The sequence below is a fragment of the Bubalus bubalis genome, chromosome 2 (assembly GCF_019923935.1).
Source record: "Bubalus bubalis isolate 160015118507 breed Murrah chromosome 2, NDDB_SH_1, whole genome shotgun sequence".
Taxonomy (NCBI): Eukaryota; Metazoa; Chordata; class Mammalia; order Artiodactyla; family Bovidae; genus Bubalus; species Bubalus bubalis.
In genome coordinates this window covers 113,733,017-113,752,751 of record NC_059158.1, presented here as the reverse complement: position 1 = coordinate 113,752,751, position 19,735 = coordinate 113,733,017, and the positions used below count along the sequence as shown (strand labels likewise).

Here is a 19,735-nt window from a genome sequence, read left to right as displayed (position 1 = left end):
TAAAAGTATAATAAACTTTTTATTTTCATAAACTCTCTTAAAAAAACAAATAGAACTTGATTTAACTTTTAAATGTCATCTCCAAGGCCTCTTAGCTTTCATACTATCAAATTCTAATAAGGACTCTCCTCAGAGGAAGTTATGTGTAAATGTTTACCATAATGTCATATTTCCATCCTTTTTCTATATTCTTGAATAAATGGAAGCAATAATTTGAGTAGACTAGAAATAAATCTAATAGACAACTGCTGAAAAAGTTTTTTCTGGCGAAAAAAAGCAGTAATTGATACTTGAAAAAAGTTATTTCTCCAATATGATATCACATAACATATAAGCAGCAGACCTTTTTCTACACATGAAAACACAAGGTCTTAGTTATAGAAACCACACATTATTGCAATCCAACTTTTTTTAGACAAGAAGCACACTAAACAAAGGGATAAAACCTGTGTTGGTATAAAAGGAATGTGACAATATAGGATAGGACAATCAACTTGGTTCTTGTTCCTCAAAGTAAATCTTCCTGAATCATCGCTCCCAGAAGCATTTCTCTGGCTAGCAGAACTCCATCCAGACTCCAGGCCCAAGGTGGAGGGCCATAGTTTCTCCAGTTTCTTTCAATAGCTCAATCTTCAAGCAAGTAGTTAGGGTTAACTACTAAGTAGGGATCTTCTTCATAGCTCTCACTTCCTTCTGTGGAGCCTTTCAATCCAGCTTGGGTGAGCTCAATTAGAACATGATCCTATGAAATACAAATGGTTGTCCTCAGTTCTTTAGCAATATTATTAAGAATGATAAGATACACAAGACTTGACCCTCCTTCTAAATGTCTGATTTTAACCAGGTTCCCTAGCATATCACATCATGTACTTAAAAATAACTTCAAAAAACATGATTTTATGATCATGTAATTGTATAAATCCTGATAAATATGTTTACCATTCTATTTATCATTCAAAGTGTTTAATACTTAATATTATGTTAATTTTTAATTACTGGCCACTGAACTCTTTCATATACCACCCATTCATAATTCAGTTAGAAGTAGAATCTAATTAACATAAAAATTTTCACTTTGATCTATTAACTAGTAAAAAAAAAAAATAGAACATGCCATGTGGCTTAATAAACTTGATGACAGATTTGAAGCCATGATATTGTAAGTCAGTCTAATATGTCCACAAACAAGGACTCCTACCTAAGGCCCATACAGAGGAACTCGGGGAAATAGTGATTTGATCCTAAGATGGAAAACTCCAACAGTATGAGCACTAACTAATACCACTAAGATGGATTAGACACTTTCAAGTACTCTATGTACAAACACATCTTCATAGAAAGCACACTTGACCAGCACAGTACAAGTTCCTTAGTCTTTTGTACCAAATTGGCTCAGGAGGTGAATCAAACTTAAAAACGTAAGCCCAATTTAGATCAGTTAGTTTTACAATGTGTCCCAATGTGGATTTTTTGCATGAATTATTTTTATCTTAACACTGATTCCAGGGCCACTAGGAAGGGAAGGGCTGGCCTGATGCAAACATATTGTCCACTAGACAGACAACTCTGAGCACACCACCACCCCACTTCAGCTCTATCTTTATACATATTATTTATTAAATTTTGAATGGAATAGTTCTTAAAATCCCCCCACCTGTAATCACAGACTCATCTAGTTCTACAGGGAAACAGTTTATCAGATGATAAACTCTGATGTGTGACAACTTTAATATTTATAAAGTGAGCACTGTGAAGTTAAATGCAATCTCTGCCATTTGAACAGAAAAACCCAATCATTTAACAAGTATCTGAACCCTTTCTGAGCTAGGCACCACTGCAGATACAGGGGATTGACAAAATAAAGTCCCTGCCCTCATGGTGGCTGCACAATATTAAACACCTAAACAAAGACTATACTGCCAGGCAGTGATAAACACTTGAAGAAACAAGCAGGGTTAGGGGGTGATAGCAAGGAGGAAGTCTGCTATTTCAACAGATTAAGCAAGAAGCACTACTTTGAGAAGGCAACATTTGAGCAGACATTAGAATGGAGGAGGGAATATGGGGAAAGAAACAAAGGGCAAGTGTAAAAGCCTTCATACTTGGTGTGTCTAAGGAACAGTCAAAAGGCCAGTGTCACTGTGAAGAATTGGAAAGGAAAGAAGCTATGAAATGAGGACAATGAGGTGGGCAGGGGCCTGCTTGTGTAGCAAGTTCTACGGGCCGTGGTACAGAGACTGATCTTATTTTAAACATGATGGAAGGAAGGCAGGGCACTAAAACAATTTCATTTGTTAAAAGATCTGTTTGGCTGATGGGCAGAGAGGCACTGCAAGGGTGGACAGTTAGGAGGCACCTGTGGAACTCCAGGCATGGTGGCTTGGGTAGCTGTGATGGTGGCGAAGAGAAAACAGAGAATACTGAAGGCAGGACTCATGAGATCTGCTGATAAAACAAAGTGGTGAGGGGATAGGAATCAAAGTTAACTCTAAGATGTCTGGCCTAAAGTAACTTAGTAAGTGAAACTACAGGGAAGTAACTGTTTTGAACACATTGAGTGTGAGATGCCTATTAATTTGTGAGTAAGTAGCTAGCTATATACATTAGGAATTTAGAGGACAGGTGAGAGCTGGAGATATAAATATGGGAGTCATCACAAATGGTTCTCAATTCATGGAACCAAATGAGTTCACTTAGGCAATGAATATAAATAGAAAAAGAGGTTTGAGGACTACGTATAGTACTTCATTTAAAAAGAGACAAGAGAAAGAGTCAGGAAAATAAAAAAGGAGGGACTTCCCTGGTGGTCCAGTGCTTTAGACTCAGTGCTTACACTGCAGGGGGCACAAGTTCGATCCCTGGCTGGGAAACTAAGATCCCACATGCCATGTTATGTGGCCAAAAGAGAAAATAAAACAGAATCACACAGCTCAAAATTAAAAAAAAAAAAAAAAAAAGAGAGTGAGAGAGGAGAGAAGAGGAGGAAATAACAGTGAGAAGACCCAGGAGAATATGTGACTCAGAAGCCAAGCAAACCAAGTATTTCTAGGAGTGATCAACTGTGACAGATGGTGCCGACAGGTTGAATACTGAAAATAGCCAACTGATTGGAGCAGAGATGGTATGTATGTAATGGTCCTTTAAGAAGCAGGAGAATGAACAGATGAGGGAAAAGTAATGGCAGCGGGAACTGCTACTGTGAGGTCAGTGCTACTGTGAAGTAGATAAGACAGAAGTTAAGAACTGTCCATTTGAGATCTGTGGTCATTAATGTAAAGTAAGAGTGAGTATATGATTGTATGCTTTTCTTCAGATACCTTTAACTTCTTAGATATAGGTAGAGTAAACAAACTAGTTTTAACCAAAGTTGGAGTTTTGCCAAGCAAGTATTATAAAAGGAGAATGAATGAATTGGCAAGTATAAGAAAAAAATATATGGGACAGACAGTAAACTGGGTAACAGGGGGAGATAAGAACAGGAGGAAGGATAAAATGCAGAATTTAGATGATAGTGGTCAGGCCGCTTGAAGGTTTATGGTAGAGTAAAAAACAAAGGTTAAAAACACTCAAATAGTAAGACCCTAAATTCACTTTCCCAGCTTTAACATAAATTCTGCTTATTTTGGCAGAAGAAATAAGTCAGTTAATTAGTAAGTCTCTTAAATAATTTTTAATTCTGACTAGACTCTCAGGACTCAAAATAAATGAACATCTAAGGAACCTACAAAGATATGAAACATGAAAACCTTCCCTCAATAATACCCCAGCAAACTTAATTATATACGTACATAGTGGGTGAGTCGATAAATGACTTTCTCAATGATTCTCTTTTTATTTATCAGTTCCTCTTCAGAATCTATTTCTGATTCAATTTCCTTCAAGTACCAGTTAACAAGTTCACTCCTCTTTAATGCCGACTCATCCTCTTCTGCAACAAAAAAATTTATTTAAAAAGGATTAAATTATCTGGGTAGCAAGCTGTTTTGCCAATTCTTGGAGTCTGCATACACAACAAACAAAATAATGTATAGATTAGATAACCAATCTGTCAGAAAACATATTTGCTAAAATAAGGTTTGCAATGTTCCACCTTAAGCCTGAAATAACCTTCCATATTACTTCAATTAAAGTATCCTTACTTTATCCTGAAAAGAAAAATTAAAAAAAAAAAAAGATGATAAGAAACAAGTTTCTTAAAGCTATTATGATTTCAAAGTATGAAGGTGTTTCCTTCACTTTCTTATGCTTCACCACCCAGACAATGTTTGTAAACACCAACTGAATGCATAAATTGGGAATGAAGGATTCCATCCATTTAAAACAAAGCCATTGTAAAGAAGGAAGATTTTACATCTACAAAAAATTTGTTAAGTGCTTCCTTATATATTATCAGATCCCAAATTTGGCTTAACAAATATTAGAATAGGCCAAGGACATTAATAAAAATGAGTCATAAACCTCTTGACAATGAACTTGTGGGGAAAACATCCAGGTTGGTAGATATGCTGACATTCCCTCAGATTTTGTTTGCCAAAGTGAGCTTGTCTTAAAAATTTATCATCTCTTCTGACAAAACAACACAATCTTTAGCAAACCACAGCAGTTTATGTGAATTCAGCTTATGTAAATGATTCAGCATAAGAGCAGCACTAGGTATGGCCTCACCTTCTTCCATCTTTCTGAGGTGAAGCACAATAAGGTTAGAGATTCGGCAGTATTCGGAGAAGCCCAGCCTCAAGGAGGCTTTTGGAACAGAATCTTGGTTCATGTCTTCACTGTGGCCGTTAATTCCACTCGCAGGAGCAGGGCTATCAGCATGACCTAAGTGAAATATTAACTGTTTGAATCTTCTTCCTGTGCCAATACCCCCCTACCAGGTGCTTTTATAAATATACTATTCATATTTTAATACTAATTTTAAAACAACCATATAATTATACCCAGTATTCAGTAACTGTACGAATAAATTAGAAGCAATTTTATAAATGTTACTAGTGAAGACAAAAGCCCATTTGGAAGAAATGGGAAGAATGGGAGATAGAAAAGATTTCATGATCATGCATTTGCAATATTAAGTCCACTATCTCCATTTTGGTGTATTTTCTCTCAAGTCTTTCAAGCTTATATATTTTATATCAACTACTTGATTATATTTTAACTTATAAACAGTTAATAAAATTCATTATCTATTTTTCCCCTTTTTGCTACACAGACTTCATAACCATCAGTAAGTGTACTTTTATTATGATATCTTAGAGAACATTTTGGCCCCTAACTCTAGAACAGTCATGAACAGACACCTCACCATTGATGCCATCTGGGCCCTCATCAACCTCCATCTGGGCATCTTCTTCTTGATCAAGATTGACATCAGGTGTTTCCACACGGATGATTGATTTATTCAGTAATCTGAAAGCTTCCTTCACATGTTTAGGCTGAACCTAAACCAATCAAGATGATGAGGTAAACCAGTAAGCCAGTCTTTTTGATATAGCAAACAGATTTTCTCCATATGAAACTTCAGTGACATTTTTGTTTTCTCACACTCTCCCTCTCACACAACATGAAAATATGAGATATTTATGGCGAACCATAAATTTACCAGAATGGCTAAAAGGACCAGCAATATTGAGTGTTGAGGATATACACTGCTTTTATTCACCGCTCTTGGGAATATAAACCATTACAACCATTGTGGGAAACCCATTTCAGTCTTTACTAAATTGTGTATGCATACAATCTATGACCCAATAATTCAATAACTCCACTCGCAGGTATACACTGAACAGAAATGTACACATATATACATCAGATGAACTAAAAGACATGTACATGTCATAAGACCCAAACTGGAGACTATTCAAATGTCCATTTTAATAGAAGAATGAGCCAATCACTATGACACACTTACTGACAGTTATGTGTTTTTAACCACAACTGGGAGGGGGGAAAAGATTGAAAACAACTATCAGGAAAAGTATGGTTAGAGTATATACAGCAATAAAGAAAAGAAAAAGGTTATCCTCAGAGAAGCAGGTAGCAGAGACTGTAAAGGAAAAGCTCAAAGGGTAGCTCTTGGAAATGCTAACAAGGAATGTTCGACTTCCTGATCTGGGTGTAGATTACACAGGTATTTCACTGAAAGCTAACTGAACTGTACACTTGTGATTTGTGCACTCTCTGTACTTATGTTTTGCCTCAACAAAAAAGTTTACTTAGAAGAAAAATTACAAGTCTATTTTGGGGGCAGGGGGCATTGTTTTAAGCCCTTATATAAATAACCAACACTCTCTAAATATACTCCCTTCCTAACTAGCTGAGCCCCATAAAAACAGATAAATCCAGCAGAGCACCTTTTTTTTTTTTTTTTTTTTAATACACTACTGCCTGCAAGGAAACTTTTAAGTCATTTTAGAGCAGTCAATATCAAGACATATCCTAGTAAACTTACTGGTCTATAAAAATAAAGAATAGTTTACAAAGAGAAAAATATCCAGTTACTTATGGGGGAGAAATTAATAATCAAGGGCTGGCCTCAGATTTCCCCAAAGGAACAACTAATGTCAGGATACAGTAGAAAAATTCGTATGAAAATAAAGTATGAGACATAGATTGTAGATCAAGCCAATCTGTCATTCAGGTAAAGACTACAAATAACCCTGTTGCACATAACACTCAGGGAAAATTAGTCCCATGAACTCATCTCTTCCACCAAACCCTTGAAAAAGGACCAAATTTCAATCAGCCAAGAGATAAATTAGGAAATCATAACAAATTTATCTTCAATGAGCTACGCATATATTTATCTAAAAACACTATGACTTAAAAAACAAGCATGGGAATTAAGAGTGACAGAATACAATGTATATGGTATGACCTGAAGACAAAGGGTTTACATAAAGGGAGATCCAAAGTGAATTTGCTGACTGCATCCCACCCGTAACAAATGAAAGTCAAAAGATGATAAATCAAGTGATGGATAACTACATTTGACTATGCAAAGGAAAGCTGTAAAATTTACTAAAATCATGCCGTTGAGAGGGAAGGGAAGAAAAAGGAAGATGAAACACACTAGTTTTAACACTCTTCCTGGTAGGGAACCAATAGAGAATAGAGAATATAATATAAAATTATAATAACAAAAGTAACCACTAAAATAAAATGTAAACTTTCTGAATCTCAGAACTGCACATACAAGCAAAAGCAAAGTTACCACATAATGAAAAATCATTTCAACTATAAAAAGAAAACAAATAAAAACCCTCTCTCTCATATCAATAAATGTAAATGGGTTTAACATACATTAAAATAATATTAGTATGGATCACAAAATAAAACCTAACTCTATGCTATGTGTGTGTGTATACACACTTAACTTACTCAGAAATGACTAAAAATAATAAAAAGTTATGCAAAGGAATATCAGAAAAAGAAAGCAAGGTAGAGTTCAGGCCAAAAAGTATAAATGAGACCAAGAAAGTTAGATGGTACACATCAAAATGAAAAGATATGTATCAGTTAAGAGAACAATATTAGTAAAGCTGAAACTATAGGAGGTAAAAGGATAAATACAAAGAGACAAAACTATATTACTGGTAGAGAAATAAAAAGTATTCATAACACACTTTAAACCTGCACTTGAGAGAAGATATGGTAGACCACAAACCCCACAAAAAAAACAGAAGGCCTATGTAATATAATAAGTTAACTTCCCCCTTCACAGATGTAAGATCCCCTGGAGTAGGAAATGGCAACCCACTTCAGTATTTCCTGCCTGGAAAATTCCATGGACCGTGGAGTCTGGCATCCGCAAGGTCGCAGAGTTGAATTCAACTGAGCACACAGGTAAGCACGCAAACAGGGAACTAGGCCTTCCTTCAACGTGCTCATGGAACATTTATGAAAACTGGCACTGGGGACTTCACTGGTGGTCAAGAATTGGCCTGCCAATGCAGGGGACATGGGTTCAATCACTGGTCTGGGAAGATTCCACATGCTGTAGGGCAACTAAACCCACATGCCACAACTACTGAAGCCCACGTGCAAGGAGCCTGTGTTCCGCAACAGGAGAAGCACAGCAATGAGAAGCCTGTGCACCACAATGAGGAGTAGCCCCCACCTGCTGCAACTAGAGAAAGCAAGACCCACCAGCCCAAAAGAAAACAAACAAGGACACTGGGCTACACAGAAAGCATCCTAGAAACTAAATGAGAAATTGTCTAATCACAACGTAGTATTAAAACAAGCAACCAAAAAAATACATTCTAACTGGTTATTACTAAACTCTGCAAACTCTTAGAAATGGATACTTTTTTCAGGAAAATATAGCTCACCCAAAACCGACCTAAGAAGAGAGAGAAAATCTAAACAAGAAAATTTATATACCAGGCTCAAGAGTTTTACTTGAGAATTCATATATGTAAAAGCAGATTTTTATTTCACTTTATTTATGGTGGTTATCACACAGCATGCAGGACCTTAGCTGCCTGACCAGGGACTGAACCTGTGCCCCCTGCAGTGGAGGTGCAGCGGCATCCTAGCCACTGGACTGCCAGGGCATTCCCAAGCAGATCATTTTAATACAACGGAAAACCATTCTAGGATAGAGGAAAAATGGGGAAATTTTCCAATAATTTAAATGAAATAACAACCATGGTTTTTTGTGAGTACTGTTTAAAAATTCTAAATAACAGCAAGCAAATGCCAAATGCATTAAAAGAGTGGAATTTATTCCAGGAAGCCTTGATATTAGTCAATTTATTTTCATTTTAATAGATCCAGGAGAAAAAAAATCATGATTAACTCATATACACTAAAGGGCTTTCCTGGTGGCTCAGACAGTAAAGAATCCACCTGCAATGTGGGGAACCTGACTTCGATCCCTGGGTTGGGAAGATCCCCTGGAGGAGGACATGGCAACCCACTCCAGTATTCTTACCTGGAGCATCCCCATGGACAGAGGAGCCTGGTGGGTGACAGTTCATGGGGTTGCAAAGAGTTGGATTGAATGACTAAGCAGACACACAACACTAAAAAGATACTAGGCAAAAACCAAAACAATCTTTCTGATAGCAATATTCAAGATATGAATAATAAACATATAGTTCTTATTGATAAAAACATATCTCAGCCACAGAGCCAACTAAGAACAAGAAAAAAATGTCCAATTTCATAATTATTAGACATTATATTGCAATGGCAAAAGCAAAAGTAAATTAGTAGAGACTATGGGAAAAGATTAAGTTTACTTTTTCAGTAAGACTAGAACCATTTATCGTTTGAAAAAAGAATGAAAATCTGGAAAAATCAATAGACTTGAATGAAAAAGAAACTAAAGGTTTCATTAGTATAAAACTAGCATACAGAAACCAATAGTTGATATATACAAGCAACCACCAGTCAAAATATAAAATGGAAAAAAGTCTACCTTCAATACCAAGAAAAAAACCAAAATATCAAGAAATAAATTCAATAAGAATCATGCAAAAATCATAGGAAGAAAACTTTAAAAGCCATTAAATGAAACAACACAAGACTTAAGTGGAAAGATAATGAATGAATCATCAGAACTGTTCACAAATGTTTGCTTTTCTCATTCTAGCCACTTGATAGGAAAGCACTTCTTTAACCACTTGAACTTAGGCATGGCTATGTTAATTCCTCTAACCAATGAAATTTGAGTGGCAGTGCCATGTCATTTCTAGATAGGTTAAGAAGCGGTGTATGATTCACCTTTTCTTCTATCTTCTATGATCATGGCAGTGTATGTCAACAAAGAGACTTATGTCAGCCTGAATTTCTGAGCAATGTGGAGAAGAAAGCCTCTGGCTAACATAAATGAATATGAAGCATGAGCAAAAAAAATAATTGTTTCTGTTTTAAACAGCTGCAATTTTTAGTGGCATAAACTAGATTCTAATTGCTATCCTGTTTTCTTAGGAAAAATCATCACTGAGATGTCAGTTCTTCTTATTAACAAATGTAACATGCTCTCAATATCTATAATTTGGTAGTATACTATTTTTATTTTAGTATAAAAATACTAAAAACTGAGTATCAAACACTGAGCTCAAGTATATGCTGGCCCTATGTTCAGATTTTTTAAACAAAGATAAATGAATAGACAGCTTTAAGGGTATAATGCATTTCCTTACTACATGATATATTCAACAGTTAGAAAAAATCTAGGGGGTGGTATAATTACATAGCTTCATACATTTAGTAGCACAAGTATAGGAACAAGCCATGTAACGAGGAAAAACCCATTTCAGGACTGAACTGAGAGGTCCTTGATTGCTGACAGACTCTCCCCTTGCCTTCAGACAAACCAAGGAGTTTGTCAGTATACAAAAACCACTGAATTCAGGACAAACAGGAGCAACAGGATAGGTATTAAAGAATTGGTTCTTGCCAATTAGGATTGTAGGGCCCAGTCTGAAGTGAGCAGAGGTGGCTGGAGCCTGGACATACTGCAGCTCAAGTCCAGAATCTGTAGGTGAGAATAGCAGTCTAGAGACAGAATGGTTAGTGCTTTCTTCAAAAGTTCCCAGGTTTTAAAGAAGCTGTGTATTCCATATATACAACGGAACATAACTCAGACATAAAAAGGAAAGCATTTGAGTCAGTTCTAATGAGATAGATGAACCTAGAGCCTATTACACAGAAAGAGAAAGATAAACCTCCTATACTAAAGCATATATATGGAATCTAGAAAGATGGTACTGAGAAAGTTATTGCAGTGCAGCAATGGAGACACAGGCATAGAGAACAGAGACTAATGGACATGGAGGGCAGGGGAGGAAGGAGAGGGTGAGATGCATGGAAAGAGTGACAAGGAAACTTATATGACCATATGTAAAACAGATAGCCAATGGCGGGGAGGGCAAAGGAGGGGCAGAGAAGGGGAAATTCCCAAGTTTTTCAAACAAGTTCCTAGGATGCTTTCCTCTTAGTAAATATCAGTAATTAAAAAAAAAAAAAACAAACAACACCTATGGTCATTAAGTTCACAACAGCCAAAAAAGAACACCACCAATGCAGTGGAACTAGCCGTACATTTAAAATATAAAGCCCCTATGAGTAAAATATTGTGGCACCAATGCAAAAGACGGTTGAAAGACCAAAGGAACAGAAAAAAATTCAGGAGACTTTAATAGGCACAAGAATTTAATATAAAATAAAAGCATACCAAACCAGTGTGGAAAAGATAGATTGTTCAGTAAGTGGTGTTGGAACTAGGAAACTAGCTCAAAAAGAATCAACTGATTCATAGCTTACATCCTATAGCAGAATAAATACCAAATGCTCAAATGATTTAAATACAAACAATGAAACCATCTAAGTGCTTGAGGAAATCCTGAGAGAATTCTTTTATAATCTTAGACTAGGGGAGGCCTGTATAATAAAGTAAAAATAAACAAAGAATAGGATCATAAAATAAAAGGAAGTAGAAATGGCTTTTAAATATATGCAAAACACTCAATTTTACTCAGGAAATATATTTGTGTATATATGCATATTTATTTTCATATCATGTGAATTTTCTCCCTACTAAAAAACCAACCAAAAAAAAAAAAAAAAAAAAGGGAAGAAAAATCTAACAAATTCTCCAAGACTCATCAGTTCTATGACACTCATTTTAGGAAACATCACAATGGGAAAAAAAAAAATGGTACAAATGTCAGCATAGTTTTTAAGAATTCCCCTCCACCATGACCTATTCTTTCTCTGCAGATTCCACTACATTCTTGCTAAACTTTCCTCCTTTCACTCTAAAAATGCATATCAAAATTCCATATGCCCTTCAGTGATCCAGTTCAAATGTTGGCATCTCCCCAAACCCTCCACCTTACTTAGGAAAGAATTTATTGATCTCTATACTCTCTGCTGATGACACTCTATCATAATAACCTCTCTCATATTTCACATATTTAATTAAACATATGTCTTCTCCCACCAAATTATCAGCAATGGAAAACAGGGGCTCTTTTATTCATCTCTTAACCTATAAAGACGTCCATTAAATGTCTGAAGACTCAAAGAACAACAAGACAGTATCAAAGTATTTTGTAAACAGTAAAGCGCTACAGCAGAGAACTTGAAAAATTAAACAAACACACCTGAGAAATGAAATCTATGGGACAAAAATGTGAATGAAGTCACTACAGTGCTTACTTCTGGGGAAGGGTATAAGTGAACTTCCTAAGATGTTGTAAATCTATATTCTGAGCTGGGTAGCCACAAGGGTGTATGTAAAAAGTCAGAGCTGTACAGTCTCTTCTGTGAATTACACCTCAATCATACTATTTTAAGAAAAATAGCCAAACTCTTTCCTCAAACAAATCTTACACTGTTTAAAAATATAAAGTTATATAAAGCAGGGCTGGTTTTCATGAAGCAGAGATAAGGGTGTGAATATCCTTCCATACTGCTCCCCATTTACTCCCTAAATACCCACTGACATGTACCTGTAAAACCCAGGGCTCAAAGAACAATTTAATATCCACACATTATACGAAACTAAGGAGGTAAATTCCTTTCTTAGGTGACTGGGGGCAACATTATCACATTTGTATCTGATGCCCAGAAGCCTAGCATACTGTTAAGGTTTAAATGGTAAGGATTAAACATTGTAAGGTTTAAATTTTTCTTGAACGAATGGCACTAATCTTGAACTCATCTCTGTTTGTACTCTATAATCTATGTCATGATTATCTCATTAATCTAACTACTACATTCAATAAATGCTTGACAGCAACCTTCTTTAAGGGAAAGCCCCCAGGGTCAGGAGTCATGTATTCTATGAGAACTCAACAGTTATATAAAAATAAATCAGCAGTGAATGCTAGTATGTTCTATACCAAAGATAAAAACACACTTAAAGCCAAATATCAATTTCTCTTTCCCATTACGTTAAAGTGATTTTGATACCTCATCACAGCAGTGCATCCGAGCCATCGCTTCAGAGAGACGGATCATGCTCTCAAGCTGTCGCACTGTAATCCTCCATGAAGACTTGGTTACTCCAGAACCATCCCTCTGGCGGAGGCGTTTATACTGTTCCACAATGAAGTCCTCTGACTCTTTAGAAATCTGTTTCAGAACAATGATGAAGTCAGAGCATTTCTACTTAATGGAAGCTACATTAAACATGAAGGTTAAAAGGTTCCCAGATAGAGATACTCTGGGGGAACTGAGAGGGTCAAGACTTTGAAACCAATGACAAGAAATTAGTCCTGAAATACCTTTCAAAAGAAACTAATACGAAGGAGGACTATGAATTCCATGCACTAATTTTACGAATAGGAAGACAGTAGAGTTAGTATTTCAATAGTATTTCAATATGTATTTCAAGCCACTCTGTGGCTTCTCCACATTCTATTGTTTCAGTTACCTATGGTCAACTGTAGTCTAAAAATACTAAATAGAAAATTTCAGACAGAAACAATTAATAAGTTTTAAATTGTGTGCTGTTCTGAGTAGTGTCATGAAATCTTAGTAGTTGTCCAATGTCTCACCCAAGATGTGAATCATCCCTTTATCCAGAGTATCCAAAGTGTATATGGCACTTGCTTATTATTAGTCAGTTAGTAGCAAACTCAGTTGTCAGATCAACTGTTATGGCAACACAGTGTTTATGCTCAAGTAACCCTTTTTTACTTACTAACGCTTCCCAAGTGCAGGAGTAGTGATGCTGGCAATTCAGATATTCTCTTACTGTGCTAATAACTTATAGGAAAAACCATAGTATATATAGGGTTTGGTACTATCTGTGATTTCAGGTATCCACTTGGGATATACATATCAGCTATTTCAGTAAACCTTATCATTTGTTCAATAATAACAACAAAGTAAAGCAAACTAAAGCATACTCAGTTTTTCAGAGCAAGGAACTAAGTATTAAGGAAGCAAGCCAAAGTTATAGAGGAACCAGGTTAGTCATGGAGAACAAATGCTTCTGCAAACAAAAGTGATATTCTACCCTTTCCTTGGGACAGTGAGACTCAATTCTGATATTATGGATTATCAAGTGAAGGTGATAGATGATTAAAATCTAAGCATAATTCCCAAAAGTCAAGCCAGAAACAGTGTAGACATTTCAACAAGAATCAAATGAAAATTTTTTCTATATTCTATTTTAGGAAAATGCCAAACAACATATGCATTATGGAGTTTTTTAATGTAGGTGGGAGAGGGGTTCAGGATGAGGCTCACATGTATACTCAGCACTGATTCATGTCAATGTATGGCAAAAACCACTACAATATTGTAGTAATTAGCCTCCAATTGAAATAAATAAATTAAAAAAATAATAACAAACAAACAAAAATACACGTCCAAGTGAGCACCCTGAATCCAGTGCAGGTTTAATCCAAAGATCTACATCAATTACTGTAAAGTTAGTTATTTATGTTCATTACAATGAACTAGAGGAATCCAAGTTTTTCCTCAGAGAAAGATTCAAGAGCATCTATAGACTATTGATTTAAGCATACACAATTTTAAGATTCTTAGGAATAATGATTGAAATAAAATCTAGTTTGTTTGGGTATTCAAAACTCTTCACTCATAAAAACCTTTTTATTAGCACCTAATTAGTAGAAGAAATGGAATTTTTCAGACTTTTAAAACACTTTTTCTCAAGACGTTTTTGCTGAAGAAATAAACTGTTATCCCACCCTCCCAAAAAAGCCCAAGCAAACCCCCAGATCAAGCCAATCAACCAGCCATAAAAAATCCTCAAATCAGGTTCAGTTAATTTCCAAGTAACGCATCTGTTTAAATGCCACATACTCATCATGCCTGAATACAGTACAAAAGGGCAGGTTACCTTGGGTTTAAACTGTCTTGCAAAAAGAAGATACCTCCTGATCTCATCAAGGGAATACACACGATCAATGGAATCCTCAATTCTTGAATGCAAGTCTACTATTCGCCTGGCAATAGCATAATCTGTAACCTAATTCCAAACAAGAAAATCACTTTTATCAGTTATAACAACATCCACTCCAGACTATCCCAGGCATTAAGAAATTATTTGTTGCATGATAACCTCAAGCTTTAATATGCCACCATAAGATGTATTAATGGGTTCAAGTTTCTGAGCAAAGTTTAATACCAGTTTCATCCAAAATCAAACGCTTCAGTGTATAGCTGTGCCTTACTCTAATTAAGACTATTCCTGAAGAAATTAACTGACTTACCTAATCTGACAGAAGTAAGAGGTCTAGTGCCCTCAGTAAACGCCAGGCTCTATTGCCTTAAGTGTTGTTCCTCACAAAAACCTTATTAGGTAGATAACATTACCCCATTTTACAGATAAGTAAATTGAGGCCTGAAAAAATTAAGTAATTTGTCCAACATCACAGTTAGTAACTGAGCAAGGATTTGCAGAGTCTAGCTTCAGAATATGTCCTCCTAGCCAAGATATCATGCTGCCACTTATGAATATATGAGGATAATCATCATAAAACTGTTACTAACATTGAATAAAATCATACTAAAAATATGCAATTTACTCTCAAATGGTATAGAAAAAAATGTAGAGATACACAGAGCAAATGGTAAAGCAAATAGGGCAAAAACCTATGTGAACTGAATAAAGGGTATATGGGTACTATATTCATTATTGTATTTCCTGCAACTTTTCTGTAAGTTTGAAATTATTTCTAATTAAAAAGTTAAAAGTAAATAAATTATGTAGAGACATAAATATATGAAAATCAGTCAATGCCCAACAATGGAGGGTGGGGACTGGGTTAAACATTTTATATAGATTTGTGAAGGAAAAGAACCAAACCCAAAGATAAAACATGAAAACCCTCTAACATTCACATTAATGGAAGGCAAATTTTATTTAGATAAATTTAAAACTTTACTGTAAGCAAGAGTTATGTATTCTGCCTAATGTAATGTAGACTCTCCATGCTCAGTAATTACAAGTACAGTACAATATTACCTTCTAAGGTCATTTTGCAGTTCTGCATACATCTGAGATATGCAATATTGTTAAATATTTAAGTCTAAGTAACTCTAATACTTGGCTTCCCTTGTGGCTCAGCTGATAAAGAATTCGCCTGCAATGCAGAAGACCTGAGTTCAATTTCCGGGCTGGGAAGATCCCCTGGAGAAGGGAAAAGCTACTCACTCCAGTATTCTGGCCTAGAGAATTCCATGGACTGTATAGACTATATAGTCCATGGGTCACAAAGAGCTGGACACGATCGAGTGACTTTCACTTTCTTTCAACTCTAATACTATCATGTCAGAATGTAAGTAAATCCACAATTTTACATTCAGTCTTAAAACTGCTACATAATTAGAAAAAAATGTGACACATGCAATAATTTGACAGGAAGATATAGGGAGACAAATGACTCATAATTTGTGGAAAAAAAGGAAAGTTGTTTGGTATCCGAATTCTTTTCAATGTTAATGAAAAAACAAAAGTCTGATAAAAATCTTAAAGGGTATGGTTGAGAACTGTGTTTTTTTTTTTTTTAGAATTAAAAAGCAACAACAAAAACAACAAACTTGATATTCCTTAATACAATTAAACAGAACCATCAATTAAAGTGATTCCGAGTTGCTTAATAAACCTATCTAATCCTGTGCCACTCAGAGATATGAAAGGTCAGTGCCAACGCATGCACCAATTCTTCACGAGTACATCTTTCAGGCTTGTCTCCATCAATTACTCAAACTGGAAATAATAAAAGAAGCTCAGAGGGACGGCTCATGTAGTTACCTCATTACATTCATCCACAAGTATAAAGAAGAGATCAAATCGCGACATGATAGGAGCTGACAAATTTATATTCTGTTTCAATGATTTTGATCTGTCATAGTGTCCACTGATGGGGTTTGCTGCTGCCAAAATGGATGTCCTGGCATTCAGAGTAGCCTGACCACAAAAGGAAAAAAATCATGACAGGTTTAAAGACAACTGGAATGGCATATGACAAACCTCAACATCATTCATAATTAACGAAAACCAAAATAATAAGATATCATCTTTCATCTACTGAATCATCGAAATCAAAGTCTGATATAGCAACAGGTATCCCCATACAATGGTGCTGGTATGATGTGTATGCCCTTTAAGCCAGCAATTTCTTAATAAGAATTTATCTTGCAGCTAAATATAGGAAGAGGCATACAATGCTTACAATGTTGTTTGTAATACATAAGGCTGGAAATGACCTAAACATCATTCTTTTTTATAAGAGCCTACCTAATGAGTCAAACTGGGGTATATACAAGTGAAAATCATGGAGTAATAAAAAACCAAAGTGGATCTAATATATACTGGTATAGAAAGATTACCAAACTAAAATTATAAAGTTAAATGAGCAAGGAATAAAACTTTATGTGTATTATGCTTATTTATGATAAAAATATTCCTAAAAGGGACATAAACTCAGCAGACACTTCTGAGTATCTACTGGTGCTGGGAGGAGATTTCTCTTTTTAATTTATATTTACCTGTTACATTTTTCTTAACTATTTGAATGTATTACTTTTATTTTTAAAGCTTTATTTCTCTCTAAAGCTAATTATAATATTGTACTTATTATTTCCATTTAAATGATTTGTCAACTTTATTTCTGTTACAATTGGAAGCACACTTTAGCGAAGACTACAGAGGAGCTTTGAGGAAATTCTCAAAGAGCTAAAAATTTCACCAGTACTTCCTCTACTTTGTTTCATAACAAATTAATTTTCACAGTACCTTTAACAGCACCTGTAATTTGTAGTCAAGTGCTCTACCCCTGAGCTATGCCCCCAACACCTGTAATTTGGATTAATAAGCCTCAGGCCTGTGTTTTCCATTTCAATAAACAGCATTTCATGTTGAAGTAATGAATTTTATTCAAGTGATCATCTCCAGAGCTACACTAGTCTACAAGGCTAAGGCATGATGCAGTGGAACAGAAGTGGACACATGTACCTTCACTCCTGCTTTGGTGATAGAGATGGTTTGCTGTTCCATAGCTTCATGAATAGCAACTTGATCCCGCACATCCATCTTATCAAATTCATCAATACAACACACACCCTGTAATCAAATAAGCCTGGCATAAGAAACTTCCTTTCAGATGTCAAATGGCAAGGAAACTCAAAGTTTGCCAGCATAGTGACTTTAAACAACTAAGGTAAGTAAGCAATCCCAATTCCCTCTATTAGAGTAAGGCAGTACACGATCCCCAAGGGAACCATACAACTTTCAACTCACTTTAAACTCTAGTTTGCCCTTTAAGGGTAAAACTAAAAACAGGCAGTTACTTATTGCACTTCTACTCAACATCAAAATGTTGTGTAAATCTCAGGGTCAAAACATTCTGGATCACTTTAGTGTTGATTTTAGGCTCAAAGTGAAGGCTCAAAGTGAAGGATGAACATGTTTGTATCTACAGCTACAATTTACATGCATTCACAGGTCTAACTGATCTATGACAAATACATGCAAAATGCAATAGATATACTCATAGATGTATCACAGTCTAGAAAGGAAAAAGTGCTGAGACATACTAGTCATAGCAAACAACAAGCTCAGGGCAGGCAATATATTCTACAGAAGTTCAGAAAGTGTTGACTAATGATGATAATCCCAATTTCTAGGTTAATAAAACCATAAATTATTTACTAAAAGTATTTTATTTTTTCTTGAAAAAGAACACCTTAATAGGAACTTATAGGTCTTTATTGATAGGGTAGGTGATATTCTGATTTCTATCTAATCAGGTAAAATGTTCTTACATTATCAGCCAGCATCAAGGCTCCAGCCTCAATTACAAACTCATGAGACTCTTCATCTCTCACAACAGCAGCCGTTAAACCAGCAGCACTGGACGCTTTGCCACTGGTGTAGACAGCTCTGGGGCTGAATTCCTCTACGTGCCTGTTCAAGGTTATCATATTCATTAATATATGATTATAAAGCATCCTTTTCAGGATTATCAGCTTGATACAGTTTACATCAAGTAAGAATTTAAGAGAACATTTGGAAAAGGCATTAAGAAAATGCAGTTAAGATATATGCCATAGATCAAATAGAAAGTCTTTTCTCCTTTGGTCTTCTGAATAGACTAAATCCATTCCTGTCAAGGAAGATGTAATTCATACACGACAAAAACATCAATTAATAGTTTGGCACCAATAATCTATTAGAAGACCTTGCACTTAAAATGAAAACAAACAACAACAACAAAAATAGAATAGATGTGAAATTTATTCCAAAAAAGGGAAGGTTGTCTTAACAACTAAGAAACAATAATATGCCATATTAAAAAAGATAAGAAGCATTATAATAGATGTTAAAAAAACGTGAAAAAAATCTAATACCCTTTCATGATAAAAACTCAACTAATTACAAGAGGCTTTCCCTCAACCTGCTAAAGGGCATCTATGAAAACCCACAGCTAACATCATACTTACTAGTAAAAGACTGAATGCTTTTCCCCTAAGAACAGGAGTAAGACTTAGGGGTCTATTCCTGCCACTTCTATTCAACATTACACTGAAAGATTCAGCCAGGGCAATTAGGCAAGAAAAAGAAAAAGGCACCCAGATTTGAAAGAAAAAAGAACTATCACTATTTGCATTTGACATGATCTTGCAGACAAGTTAGATCCACTAAAACACAACTAGTAAGTCCACAAAAACAGTTAGAATAAATCAGTTTGTGCATGTTGCAAGATAAAAGTTTAATAGTTGTATTTCTGAACACTTGTGA

The 19,735-nt window shown here is 35.4% G+C and overlaps 1 protein-coding gene across 1 annotated transcript in view; it reads right to left on the bottom strand.

The window, feature by feature from the left end:
* Positions 1-19,735, bottom strand: part of MCM6 (minichromosome maintenance complex component 6) — a 34,719-nt gene continuing 14,984 nt past the window's right edge. The window contains exons 9-17 of the mRNA XM_006049144.4: positions 18,760-18,901; positions 17,951-18,058; positions 16,748-16,903; positions 14,831-14,959; positions 12,931-13,092; positions 5,306-5,441; positions 4,666-4,821; positions 3,789-3,928; positions 1-742 (exon numbers count right to left, since the gene is read on the bottom strand). Coding sequence (XP_006049206.1) covers positions 626-742; positions 3,789-3,928; positions 4,666-4,821; positions 5,306-5,441; positions 12,931-13,092; positions 14,831-14,959; positions 16,748-16,903; positions 17,951-18,058; positions 18,760-18,901 — 1,246 coding nt within the window. The 3' untranslated portion in view covers positions 1-625. The remainder of the gene's footprint in view (positions 743-3,788; positions 3,929-4,665; positions 4,822-5,305; positions 5,442-12,930; positions 13,093-14,830; positions 14,960-16,747; positions 16,904-17,950; positions 18,059-18,759; positions 18,902-19,735) is intronic.